A 13576-nucleotide genomic window follows, 5' to 3' on the forward strand; every position below is an offset into this window, starting at 1 on the left:
GAGAGATGCAGGTTTGCACCAACTGAACTTATCCGTGAGCCAGATTCTGCGCTTCCAGCTTCACAAAAGGCACAGAAAAGCAATTAGGAGTCAGATTGTTTCCTCTTGTCATCGTTCAAACAGAATGCTTCCATTTCTGTGTCACAGTCCGGTCTGCTGATGTGAGCTGCAGAGGAGGTAGGGCAGGAGGAGAACTGCTTGTCCTAAACTGTTCTGCTCCCACCACAGCCCCAAGCACCTCTCCTGGAGCTGTGGGGACACGTTGCCATGCCCTGTCCCACGGCACAGGGACGTGTCACCGCTCTGCCACCAGCTCTTGCCACCCAGAGCCTCAGCTGCAGGGAGGGAGGGAGGGGGAGCGGCCCTGAAATGTCAGCAGCAGATGAAAGGGGTTGGAAAATTTAATCTTCCAACTTCCTCGACTCATGTGGCATTTGGATTGCCTCCCGATAAGCTATCAGCCTGAGAAGTTTCTCTCTTTTGCCTTTTTTCTTTTTTTTTTTTTTTTCCTTCTCTTTTTTTCTTCCCCCTTCTTCTCTCCTCTGGCTGGTAATTCAAAAAATAAATGGTCTAGAAAGATCTCCAAACAGTACCTTTGGCAAAGATAAAAAAAAAAAAAAGCAGGGGGCGAGGGGAGGCGGCTGGAGAGGCTGATTGTTATTTATAGCCGTGCTGCTCGGAGCAGGAGCGTGGCTGCAGAGCTGCTGCGTTCCAGGAAAGGTTCAGGGCTGGGAGAGGGAGAAGGGCGGCGTTCTGCTGTGCTGGGCTGGGCTCTCCTTCCGAGTGCAGCAACTGCATGGTGGGATGGAGGCAGGTGGGGGCACCTGGGGGCACACAGCCCGCCGGGGGCCGCGATGTCACCGAGTGTTTGTCACTGTGCTGACACGTCCCCAGCCATCCTTAGCAGCTCGTTCCCATGGAGATGTCACTCCACAGGACAGCTCACCAAAGAAAGCCACGGGGATGTGGTTGACCTCCCAGCCGGCTGATGAGAGCTCGGTGGTGCAGAAGCCATACATGTGGGTAATGCTGTTGCATTGCCAAGAACGGTCAAACAAAGTATCCAGATCTGTAGCATCTCTTTAGGCTGCGTAGGATGTACAGTAACATTTGTGAGATACAGTTGATGCTTCGGAGTTCTTTTGAAATGCTAAGGTGAGAAATGCTGCGCAATCCGGCCAGGGGCGCACAGAGCTGTGCTTGGTGAAGGTGATATAAGTCCCAAATCGCTGCCTCCCATGCTCCGACAGCAGCTCCAGCGCTGATTCCATGCAGTGTTTCTGCCCCTGGCCCTACTCACGGTCCCTCTGTGCTCCAGCTGGCCATGATGGCTCCAAGAAGCTGCACCAGGATGCAGTGACCCCACGCCAGAGAGCTCCAAGCTGGGCCTGGAGCTGTGTGGGTAAGGGCTGACAGCAGCAGGGTGGCATCAGCTCACCATGGGCTCTGCTGTGCAGGTGCCAGTGACACACGGGGCCCTCCCTGGACCTGCAGTGTTGTGTTTGACTCTGAAATTGGCACATGTAGGGGCGGGAGCAGCCCCACAGTGCCCAACCTTTGGGGTGGGTGATAGAGCAGAATGCACAGCATAATCTGGATTTCCAGCCCAGCTACACCATGCCAGGAAGGCAGAGTAATCCATGCCTGCAGCCAGGCTCCTGCAGCCGTGATTGGGTTCAGCATCTTTCGGGAGGCCCTGTGGCCTGCAGCACACTTACACTGCCGACACATCTCTTGGAATTAAAACCGAACCCTTCACAGCAATCCTGTTACTCTCCCGAGCTGTGGCAAATGGCTTTGCCTCTCTCCCAATGTCAGGGCAATGTCACCGCCACGTCTCCTCCCTCCCTGCTCAGGCCCAGCCCTTCTACCATCCCACGGCTGCAAGCAGCTGGGCTGGGCACAGGGCACGTCCCCTGCCCAGGGCTCAGGGATGAGTGCTGGCGCAGGGGGGGGGAGTGTGATCCAGCACCAGCAGTGAGGGATTTGCCATCTCTCCACCATAATTAAATATTGTTTGCATTGCTTATTGACAGAGCGCTGAGCTGCGCTCGGTTTTAATTTGTTCTTTGATAGTTGCCTCTTGCCGCTAATTGATTTTCAAGGATTTTTTTGCCCGGGTGGGATTTTCGTCTGGCTTCAGCCCGGTGGTGCTACCAAACCCCTAGGGCAAGTTAAGCAGAATTGAGACTGGTGGGCAGGGGACAGGCAGAGGTACCCAGGGCATGTTCCACTGACCCTGCTTCCTTCCCAGGATGATCCCGATGGGGAGGAAATCGAGCGGGAGAAGTCCAACTCCCTAAAGCTGGAGTTCACCGATGATGCCAACTTCAAGACCAAGGTTAACTACTCGTATGCTGCCGTGCAGATCCCCACTGACATCTACAAAGGCTGTGAGTGCCCCCACCTGCCTGCCTCCGCGTCCTCCGGGTCCCCACCGGCCACAGAGTGGCTGTCCCCAGGGTGCACACTGGGTTCGGGATGCTTTGAGGTGAGGTTATGGGGGGGTATTAAGGGCAGGTGAAATCCCAGGGGAGGGCAGCAGAGGACCATTGTGGGGTGATGTGGGGATATTCAACCCTGCATCAGTGCCCTGCAGGGTGCACTGGGCTGGGCAAGGTGAGAGCAGTGGGCAGTGAGGTGGCAAGAGGATGGATGGATGGATGGATGGATGGATGGATGGATGGATGGATGGATGGATGGATGGATAGGTGGATTGATGGATGGGGGGGTGGATGGATAGACGGACGGACGGACAGATGTATAGATGGATGGGTGGATCGATGGATGAAGAACAGAAGGATGGACAAGTGGATGGATGAACAGATAGATGAACAATAGTGTGTGTGATGGAAGAGCAGGATGTGCCACACCTGCTTGTGGACCTGGGCCAGGCTGACATGTCCACTTTAGAGAGGTGTCAGTTCCTGAGCAGCGAGAGCTCTCCCAGCTCTCCCGGCTGCAGCTGCACGCAGTGACAGTCCATCTGACGCATGGTGACAGCCGGTCTGCATTTCCCTCTAGTGGCTGCTCTGCACAGAGCGGGCACTGCTCCCTGCCTGATTCCGTCCATGCACTGCACCCAGCCCAGGCACCGCTGCTGAGGAACACGACCCCCACACGGCCCTGCACCCCCTGCCACTCTCACTCACTGGCATGTGGCAAGGGCTCCTGGGCAAGGTGACAAGGACAGAGCTCACACTCCTGTCTCGCACACTCAGAGCCATGATGCCGGAGCAGTTTCACCACATCAGCATCTCTGGATTAGAAATGGCAATTAGTTTTATTACCCAGCCAGCACAGGCCAAGCAGCTCATGAAACAAATGATAAGAGTGAGGGGAGGCAGAGTGGGCTGGGGGAAGCATTCTTTGCTCCAAACCCCAGTGCAGTGCTGGTGCCATGCGGGAGCACAGCCACCACCCTGCTGGGGACCGGGCTGGGGACAGTCCAGAGAGCACGTCCCCATGCGCTGATTAAAACCCTGCAGAGCCACCCTCCGCCGTCACCCCTGGCTACACATGCAAATGACATCCTATGTGTGTTTTATTTACAGTGCCACTTTTAATTAAAGCTACAATCACTTGCTTGTGGGGCGGGGATGGGAATGAGGACGAGGTGGGACAGGGACACACTGCTGCACACAACAGAGTGCTGAGCCCTGCGCTGCCCCAAGGCAGGGCTTAGGGACACGTCACCCAGGGGTGGCAGTCCTCACTGTCACCAAGGGGACAGGAGGTTTCCTGGCAGTGTTGGTGCACCGCAGGGCCCCACTGCCATCAGGGTTCCGAGAGGAGCCCCATGCCCATGGAGACATGCTGCTGTCCCCGCATGCTGTCGGCCCCATTTGATTAACTATGGGCTGACGCTGCCGGGAGCTTATCTGCTGCTTTAATAGCTGAATAATTTAAAACCTCTGTTTGACGGCATCTTAATTGCTTCAGCATCAGGCGCAGGGGCCAACGGGAACGCAGAGCAGGGCCTGGTGCAACCTGGCCCCACAAGGCTCCTGGGGAAGGGGTGGAAGGGACATGGTGTGCCATGTGCCCCGCTGTCCCCTGTGGTCCCCACCACCGCCCGGTCTGTGCCTTGCAGCCACCGTGATCCTCAACGAGCTGAACTGGACGCAGGCACTGGAGGACGTTTTCATTGAGAACCACAAGGAAGACCCCTCCCTGCTCTGGCAGGTCTTCGGCAGCGCCACCGGCGTCACCCGCTACTACCCTGGTGTGTGATGTGGGCAGCCCCCTGCCCCAGGTCCCCTGTCCCCAGGTCCCCCTTGCTCAACGCTCGCCTTTCCCCGCAGCCACCCCATGGAGAGCACCCAATAAGATCGACCTGTACGACGTGCGCAGACGGCCCTGGTAAGGGGGCAGTGGCTGAGGGGGGGACAGCGAGGGCCCCCGTCCCCTGTGCCCCCTCCCTGCTGCCCCCCGGCACACCGCGCTCCGGTGCTGTGAGCAGCCAGCTCTGTCCAATTTTCATTTCACACATCGTTGGCGTTGGAAAATGGATACAATAACACAGGCAGGGGCAGCCAGGCTGCGGCTTTCAGCTCCCGCTCCCTCCCCTCCTCCAGCACTGGGGAGGTGGATGGTGGGGGGTGGAGATAAGCCCTCAGATCTCAATGGCGTAGGTGGAGGTGCCCCACACCGATCCCACATAGCGTTCCTGCAGCAAACAGGGAACCAGAAGGACAGCAAAGGCAGTGCCAGCACCGTGGTGCCTAAGTGCTGGCTGCAGGCTGCATTGAGCCACACACTGCACTGGGTATAATGGAGTCACTCCCCATTAGCCCAGGTAGACGTGTTCACCCGGCAGTGCTAATTAACACTCTGCTCCACTGACGATGCCCACCTGTCCCCCAATATCCCTGGCAGCTCCATCCCCAGAGCCCCCTGTGAGGCACATTGGATCCCCTTGTCCCTGTGCCCCAGCTGTGCCACCAGCCTCCCCAGGGACAGGCAGAGCCACCGGACGGCAGCGGCTGCCAGTGCTGCTCGCTTTCCTTCCCCTCCCTTGACAAATGGCCCTATTAAATAAAGCCTTTTCCTGCGGAGCTCTGGGTATTAATCTGACTGGGACACCGGAGACAAATGTGGTGCCACAGCCCATTACAGACAGCATCTCAGTTCCCAGGGAGCAGGCGGGGGGAACAAGCTGAGCCCCCGGCCCGACAACAGTGCTGGGTTTGGGTTGGGGCAGGGGGAGAGCTATCCCTATGCTCTATAGGACAGTGCCACGGGGCTGGGGCCAAGCCAGACACCTCTGCACAGCCTGGGTGCATCCGTGGGGTGAGAAAGCGCTCCTGATTGTTTGGGGGGTGGGAGGATGATTTACACGCTGTTATTATTTCGGAGCTAAAAATAACCTCATCAGCCTGGCCTTTGAAGCTTCCAGGGGGGTAAATAGCATTTTAATATGGATGCATGTGTCAGCACAATCAGCGTGCAGAAAAGGGCTGCGATGATGGAGGAGTTTAGCATTTAGAGCTCGTTAAGCTGACGCGGCGGCGAGCTGGCCGTGCCTCTCTGCATGCCCACCTGGTGAGGCCACAGCATCGGCAGGGCTAGGGACCCCAGCACAGCTCCTGCCACACACTGACCCCGCTCTGTGCCCTGCAGGTACATCCAGGGCGCTTCATCCCCAAAGGACATGGTCATCATCGTGGATGTGTGAGTAGAGCGGGCGGGCAGTGGGCACCCCACGCTCCCCCTCCCCGTGCCAAGTACCCACTCCCCTCTCTGTGGCAGGAGCGGCAGTGTGAGCGGCCTCACCCTCAAGCTGATGAAGACCTCGGTCTACGAGATGCTGGACACGCTCTCGGATGATGACTACGTCAACGTGGCCTCAGTGAGCCCTGCTCTGTTTCTTTTACAGGAAATGCTCAAATGGTGCTGCTGGCAGCTACTGGGCAGCTCAAGGCCAGCTCAAGGAGAGCCGTAGGGATCCAGCCCTGCTTGTTTGAGCCCTGCCCCATGCTCCCTGAGGGGTCCTGGATCTCTGGGGAGTGCTGGGGACATGGTGGCCATCAGCCCAGCAACGTTGAGCCGCTGGGAGATGCCTGGGCCCAAGCAAAGTCAGAGGGAGCCATGGCATTACTGGTGGACAATAGCTTTGGCTTGCATGACAGTGCCACCAGCCCGTGACATAGTGCAGTGTGGTGGCCGTGCATGGAGACGAGCTGGGCTGCCAGCAGCCTCTGCCCCCCCGCCTGGCCGTGACCACGCCGGTGCTCAGTGCTCGTTAGCACGTCTGGCCCCTCCACCGCATCACTGCTCCCTTAATGCAGTCCCTGCTGCCAGGAAGCGGAGCAGAAACAGAAGGCAGCACCTGCTCTTGCTGCATCTCTGCAGCATGGCTCAATTCAGCTCAGCTCAGCTCAGCTCAGCACACGTGCTCCCTCACCTCCTGTGCATACCCAGATGCTCCAGACATGTACCAGAATGCCAACTGTAGGGTTTGTTCCATCACCCCTTAATTCCCTGCTCACTTGCTGCTATGCAGCATGCTGCAGAGGCAGCAGGATGTGCCCATTGACCCACCATATGCAGGGTGCTGGCCAAGGATGTGCTATGTGGACTGGAAATGCCAAACCCAGAGATCTAGTCTCCAAAACAGCAAACTGATTTCCCAAAGTGCCAGGCAAGCACACTCAGGTTAAGATCACTCCAGCATCCCCAGTTCCCCAGTGTCCCTGTACTGCTGGGACATGCTCCAGCCCATGAGTTTAGAACCACAGAGTCATGGAATCATAGAATCATGGAATCACTAAACCATAGAATCGTGGAACTGCAGAATCATGGAAACAGAGTCATGGAATCATAGAACCATAGAATCATGGAACCATGGAATCATGGAATCATTTGAGTTGGATTATCTGATCCAAATCCCCCACAATGAACAGATGTGCTGCTGGGGCTGCTTTTGGTTCCCCTTCACAAGACCCTTCGCTCTGTCTTCTCCCTCCCAGTTCAACGAAAAGGCAAAGCCGGTGTCATGCTTCAAGCATCTGGTGCAGGCCAACATCCGCAACAAGAAGGTCTTCAAGGAGGATGTGCACGGCATGGTGGCCAAGGGCACGACTGACTACAAGGCTGGCTTCGAGTATGCCTTCGAGCAGCTGCAGAATGTGAGCCGGGGCTGTGCCCACGGGTGCTAGGGGCTCTCTGAGCGGCACCCATGGGTGCTGGGATTTAGCATCTCTCTCCCTGTGCACCGTCTCTCACCTCACACGCCATCCTTCTGCCTTGCAGTCCAACATCACACGTGCCAACTGCAACAAGATGATCATGATGTTCACGGATGGTGGTGAGGACCGGGTGCAGGATGTCTTTGAGAAGTACAACTGGCCCAATAAGACGGTGAGCGCTCCCCACTGCCTGGCAAGGGGCATGGGCAGAGCTGGCAGGCTCTGAGCACCATGGAGATGGGGTCACAGGACAAGCTTGGGGCCCTGCAGCAGGATCCCAGTGCTGCCATGTGCCCTGACAGCCATGCTGTGCCACAGGTGCGTGTCTTTACCTTCTCTGTGGGGCAGCACAACTATGACGTGACCCCGCTGCAGTGGATGGCATGTGCCAACAAAGGTGAGCAGGGGCTGGAAGCACCCCCTGGGATGTGGGGTCACCTGGCACATGTGGGCTGGCAGTGATGCTGGCAGCATGGGCAGGCAGTGGGACAGATGCTGCAGAATGCTGGCTCTCTACCTGCATCTCTCTTTCCTTTCCGAGGTTACTACTTCGAAATCCCCTCTATTGGTGCCATCCGCATCAACACACAGGTGAGGCGGGGTGCTGACACACAGCAGCAGACAAAGCTGCCCTCTGGGGCACCCCAAAAATCCGCCCGGCCCCAAAACACTATGGTGCTGTTGGAATATGTCCTGTGCAGTAACCCCTGCCCCTTTCCCTCACCATATGGGCTGTCACCATGTACCCTTGGGGACAGCTGTTCCCTGCAGGATGCCGTGCTGGCACCTCTGTGGCCCCACTTTGGGATTCCATCCTGCATGTGCATAGGACAGAGCATGCAGGAGGTGTCTGTGCCCCATGTCTCACTGTCCCTGCCCCTGTCCCTGCAGGAGTACCTGGATGTGCTGGGCAGGCCCATGGTGCTGGCTGGGAACCGCGCCAAGCAGGTGCAGTGGACCAACGTCTACCAGGATGCTCTGGTAAGGATGCCCACCTGGCACAGCCCCGGTGTGGTGTGACAGCCAGGTGCCACCACAGGGCTGGGTGACACCTCCTGTGCTGCTACAGGGGCTGGGGCTGGTGGTGACGGGCACGCTTCCTGTGTTCAACCTGACAGAGGACAACAGTGACAGGAAGGTAGGAGCACTCCTGGGGTCCTGTCCCCTCTGTGGAGCCAGAGGGTGAGCACAGCTCCCGTGAGCACCCGTGAGTGCTGCCTGAAGGGTTTGGCCCTGGGTGTGGGTGCACCCACTGATTCTACTGCCTCGTGCTGCCTTCCAGAACCAGCTCATCCTCGGCGTGATGGGGATCGATGTGGCGCTGAACGACATCAAGAAGCTGACACCACGATACAATGTGCGTGGGGAGCTTTTGCCCCATCTGCCCCTGCCCCAGGGTCCTGGTGCCACACTGCAGTACTGAGCATGGCGTGGGCACCTCCAGCAGGGCAGCAAAGCAGTGCCTGTGGTGGCGGGTGTGTGGCACCTGGGAACACAGAGCAATTGCAGAAACAATGGGCGGTGGTTCAGAATACAATACTCAGAGTCAAGGAGAGAAGAAAATGGCTGGGTTCCGTTGCACCTGCATGCTTCCCATTCCAGGGCTCTACAAAAGGGGTAGCTGAACTTTGGGGGTTGGAGAGCCTTGGGGGAGGCTGGGAGCCTGCAGAGGCTGGGCTCAGGGATGGCATGGGCTCAGCATGGATCGGCACAGCTCACCCCTCCTCATGTCCCCCCACAGCTGGGCGCCAATGGCTACGTCTTCGCCATTGACTTGAATGGCTACGTGCTGCTGCATCCCAACCTGCAGCCCCAGGTGAGCAGTGTGCCCCTGGTTAGGACCTCACCTCTGCCCCTGGGGTGCACCGTGGCCAGGAGACATAGCACATGTGAAGCTCCCGCCACCCTCCTGACAGCAGTGTGTAGGATTTTGCCATGGCCCAGGAGAAATAGGAATTCCCAGGGATCTTAGGCAAATAGGCTCATTTGTCCAGGAGAGCCAGCTCCTGCGGAGGAGCTAATTGTGGGAATTCATCACTGGGCAGCGAGCAAGGACGAAGTGGTGAGGAACTGCACCGCCAGGGCCCATTTGTCTCATTGGCAGCTATGTCACACTCCACCTGTCTCCATGCTAACAGGCTGTCCGTCAGGTGACAGCAGCCGCTCTGTCCCACCATGGGTGGGGGGCTGTGATGAGTTTGTTTGTACTCAGCAATGTCTGCAGGAACCCTTCTAAGCCCTCCCCCTCCACCAACAGATCATCAATTTCCATGAGCCGGTGACGCTGGACTTCCTGGACGCCGAACTGGAGGATGAGAACAAGGAGGAGGTGGGCAGGGCTGGGGCACGGCAGTGTAGGCTGGCACCACTGGGCTGCTGCTGGGGACCAGTCACCATCCCTGTGTGACATTTGGTGGCACGGGAGGCAGACTGCCCTCACGCGCCTCTCCATGTCCCCCAGATCCGGAGAAGCATGATTGATGGGAACGATGGGCAGAGGTTCATCAAGACACTCATCAAGTCGTTGGATGAGGTAACGCTGCAGGGAGGGGGCATGGCACATGGGGCAATGCCAGCATGCAGAGCCCTGACCCACCACCACCACCCAACAGCAATACATCGACGAGGTGTTCAGGACCTACACGTGGGCTCCCATCAAAAGCACCAACTACAGGTGAGCGGCCTCAGCGGGACCTGTGCCGGCATGGGGACACGTGCGAGGAGCTCCAGCGGTCTCCAAGGCCACCTCGAGCATGTTCCCACAGACAGGGAGTGGCAGAGGTGCACTCCAGGTCATTGCACATGTTGCTTTGGAGATGGAGAGCAAAGCTTCCTCTGCATCTGTAGAATCACAGAATCCTCTGGGCTGGAAAAGACCTCCAAGACCGCCAGGCGCTGCCCTGAAGATGGCGCTCTCCCAGCTCGGGGCTGGGCACGAATGCTGTCACCAAATGCCACCACACTCTGCAGCCAGTGCCCACCGGCCTGGCACACTCCCACAGCATCTTCCATAGGTTCAGCAGCCCCAGAACCACCTCCCATCTCCTCCTTCCCCACCCTCATCTCACAGTCTCGTATGCCGAGCCCTCCTGGTACATGGATTCTCCCAGAGCCATTGGCCATATAAGAGTTTTCTCCTTTCTCCACTCACTGGAAATCTTCTGACCCTTCATTTGAGGGTCGCAGCTCTTTTTGGCTCCCCCTCTTTGGGGGCAGTTGGTCTGTCTTCCACACACATCTCCCAGGTACCAGGCAGGCACTCGCTGTCCTCGGTACCGATCTCAACCTCAGCTGGGCTGCCTTGTCACCTGCCTCTGCCCAGGGGATGGCCCTGGGGAAATCCTGGGTGCTCCAGTAACGTCCTTGGGTGCACCAAGGTGGTTTCAGGTACTCCAGGATGTCCCTGGGTGCTCCAGGATGGCTGTGATTGGCCCCATCGTGGCTGTGGGCGCCCTGTGATGGCCCTCGGTGCCCCAGAATGGCCCTGGGTGCCCCTTGGTGGCCACAGATGTTCCATGGTGGACATGAAGGCCTCATGGTAGCCCCGGGCGCCCCAAAATGGCTGTGGATGCCCCAGGATACCAGTGAGTGCTCCATGATGCTCATGGATGCCCCAGGATACTTATGAGTGCCCCAGAAATTCTCAGTGCCCCATGCTTCTCCTGGATACCGGCACAGTGCCCATGGGTGCTGCATGATGCCATGCCTTACACTGCCCATCTGCTCTTCCCCTGCAGCCTGGGGCTGGTCCTGCCCCCCTACAGCACCTACTACATCCAGGCCAACCTCAGTGACCAGATCCTGCAAGTGAAGTGTAAGTAGCCCTTTCCCCTCCGTGCCCCCCCGCACACCCTCTGCCCCTGCCCACACCCCAGATACAGCTTTCGGGGGGGAAAGAACGAAGCCAAACCCTATGAGAAAAGGGATGAGAATAGCTGTCAGAGGAAAGCAGACAAAAAAGCGAGCCCGAGAGGCGCGAGGAGGTGAGCGCACACACCCGAGGCAGGACCAGCTGCGCCCAGGGCTGGGTGCTGGCACGTGGCACCCGAACGGCCGGCACTGCTGGGGCCAGGATAGCGCTGCAGCACAGGGAATTTGCCAAGCCTGTGAAAGTTTGCATGGGTCTTTTTTTTTTATTATTTATTTCCTTCGTTTGATTACAGTTCTTTGCTTTCAACCATTCTTATTGTTTCAATGAGTTCGCTTTCGGTTGGTTTCGATTTTTTCCTTTCCTTTCGGTTGAATCCGTGTACTTGTGTGTTAGCCTGGCCCCCTCTCCCCCCCACCCCGGACCCCCACCCTCTCCCGACAGCGGGGCCGGCGCTGCCTCCAGCTCCCACCCCCCGGCCCTCGGCCCCTGCGGCCGCCAGGAGCCCCCGGACCCCGGGAGGGGGGTCCCCACCTCCGCCCCCCGCCCGCCGTTCTGCATGCCCCGCAGTGCGAGCATCGCTGTACCGAGACTTGTTGCAAGTGTTTGCTGCTGACTCGCATTTTCCTTTGGAGTACTGAATATATATATATATTTCTCTAGTGATATCTTGGCATCTTTTATTATTTCACTGTGGCCTTTTTGTTTCTTTTTTTTTTCTTTTCCTTTTTCTTTTACGTGTCGTTTTTTGCAAGAGGTTTCCTTTTGGTATGATTATGATACACAATATTTTTATTCAAACGGCGATTGAATAAAATATTGTTTGTGCCCCCTCCCCCCTTTCCACCCAACCCCCTTTTTTTTCGTTTGTTGTTTTTTTGTTTGTTGTTTTTCTTGCTTTCTCTCTATGGTGGATTCACACAGTACCAAACATCAAAATGAAGGGCAAGTATTTTCAGTCTCAGACCACTCACCTTCACCACCCGTCCCGCCCCGTGTCAGCCCCAGCCCTGCCTCCACGGCTCCCACCTCCCCTGCTTGCCCATTTCCCTGCCCGTTTGCCGAACCTGCAAACTGCCACGACCCTGCCTTCTCCTCCTCCTCCTCCTTTTCCTCCTCCTCTTCCTCCTCCTCTCCTCCTCCACTCCTCCAGCCCCCTGTTACTTGGAAGCGACATGTCTTGTTATGTTCATGAGAGCTTTCCCACGGTGACCCCACTCCCTTCCTGCACATCTCTCCAAAATCCGACCTGATTCTGCTCCAGGCCCGGTCTCATCCAAAATCGTTTTTGATGGACGAGGTTTTCAGTAGCTAGCCGGGATCCCGCTCCTCCTCTGCCGAACCCTCTTCTTGCTGCCCTCTCCTTGCTCTCACCCCTCCAGCTCTCTTCTCCCCCCCCCGAACCCAGCTCCTCTGCTTCCTTCCCCCCCTCAAGACAACTCAACCTGAACGGGATAGGGCTGTGCAGAGCAAGGCTGGGGATATGGGGTGGAGGGACAGGGCCCAGGGACCCCAGCGGTGCCCTCACCGCCACTCCCTTGCCCCTTGGGATGGGCTTTCTGGGGCCGTGATGTCACCGTGCTGCATGTCCCCTGCCCTGCAGGGATGCCATCAGCCCCATCCAGGCACCAGCTCTCACCCCAGGGCTTGATGTCTCGGCATCGGGGTCTGCAGGTGATCACCCCACATAGTCAGGTGGCTGTCACCATGTCATCCACAGTGGGACATGGCAACGTCCCTGCCATGCCCACGCCCATATCATACAGCACCTACATGGCCACAGTGGGAGGACAGGGAGGGAACAGTGGGGCTGGGAGCCAGGGAGCGGCAGTGGGCAGCGGTGTCCCCCTCAGCCCTGTCCCATCAGCCTTGAGTTGCCTCCTCCCGTGCCCCTGCAATGGCAATGCGGATGGGCTCAGTGCGAGCGTTCTGTGCTCTTCTCCTCCTCCTCCTCTCATCGGCTTGTTCCCAGTCCCTGCCTACAGCCCTCGGAGAGCAACAGTCCAACCTCTGGCCGCGCCGCACTGCCCAGCCGCACAACGCGCTGTGGGTGGGGGGACACCGTGGGGACCCGGGATGTCACCTCCCCACACACACGCATCCACCGCCGCCCCAAGGGGACATCCCCGGGAGCGAGGACCCCCCACATAGGAGCGGGGTGGCCAAGGGCTTGCGGCTGTGCCTCAGGGATGGGGGGGCCCAGAGCAGGACCCCACAGCGCGTTGCTCGGCCCCTCTCTCTGGCAAGCCGCGGGTTGGACTGTCCTCGTCAAGGTGCCTGGTTTGGCCATGCCGATGCCTGAAAACTCCTTTTCTCTCCGATGACCAAGTGTTTCGGCGGTTCTCCACGAGCACAGCATGCGGTTCCTCCCGTTGTCGATGACCCTAATAAGAGAGAGACGCCACCAAACATGCATATATATCCACGCGCGCATATATATGCGTGTGTGTGCACGCATCCCAGCGTGCCGCCCAACCGAGCCAACCGTGCTCCGACGCCAATTCGGTCCAAATCCTCC

At 58.0% G+C, this 13576-nt stretch overlaps 1 protein-coding gene across 3 annotated transcripts in view; it reads left to right on the forward strand.

Annotated features, from left to right (window-relative positions):
- CACNA2D2 (calcium voltage-gated channel auxiliary subunit alpha2delta 2) overlaps positions 1–13576 on the forward strand; it is a 128227-nt gene that overhangs the window by 107310 nt on the left and 7341 nt on the right. For 2 of the 3 annotated variants that reach the window (XM_090147897.1, XM_090147898.1), the window contains exons 6-23: positions 2255–2393; positions 4094–4225; positions 4305–4362; positions 5623–5673; positions 5752–5851; positions 6972–7130; positions 7255–7362; positions 7509–7587; positions 7732–7781; positions 8082–8171; positions 8260–8328; positions 8473–8547; positions 8932–9006; positions 9448–9519; positions 9652–9723; positions 9803–9864; positions 10928–11004; positions 11983–12003. In XM_090147897.1, coding sequence (XP_090004023.1) covers positions 2255–2393; positions 4094–4225; positions 4305–4362; positions 5623–5673; positions 5752–5851; positions 6972–7130; positions 7255–7362; positions 7509–7587; positions 7732–7781; positions 8082–8171; positions 8260–8328; positions 8473–8547; positions 8932–9006; positions 9448–9519; positions 9652–9723; positions 9803–9864; positions 10928–11004; positions 11983–12003 — 1489 coding nt within the window. The remainder of the gene's footprint in view (positions 1–2254; positions 2394–4093; positions 4226–4304; positions 4363–5622; positions 5674–5751; positions 5852–6971; positions 7131–7254; positions 7363–7508; positions 7588–7731; positions 7782–8081; positions 8172–8259; positions 8329–8472; positions 8548–8931; positions 9007–9447; positions 9520–9651; positions 9724–9802; positions 9865–10927; positions 11005–11982; positions 12004–13576) is intronic. The other variant, XM_090147899.1, reaches the window with a different exon arrangement.

The sequence above is a fragment of the Phasianus colchicus genome, chromosome 11, assembly GCF_987193195.1.
Source record: "Phasianus colchicus chromosome 11, bPhaCol1.hap1.1, whole genome shotgun sequence".
Taxonomy (NCBI): Eukaryota; Metazoa; Chordata; class Aves; order Galliformes; family Phasianidae; genus Phasianus; species Phasianus colchicus.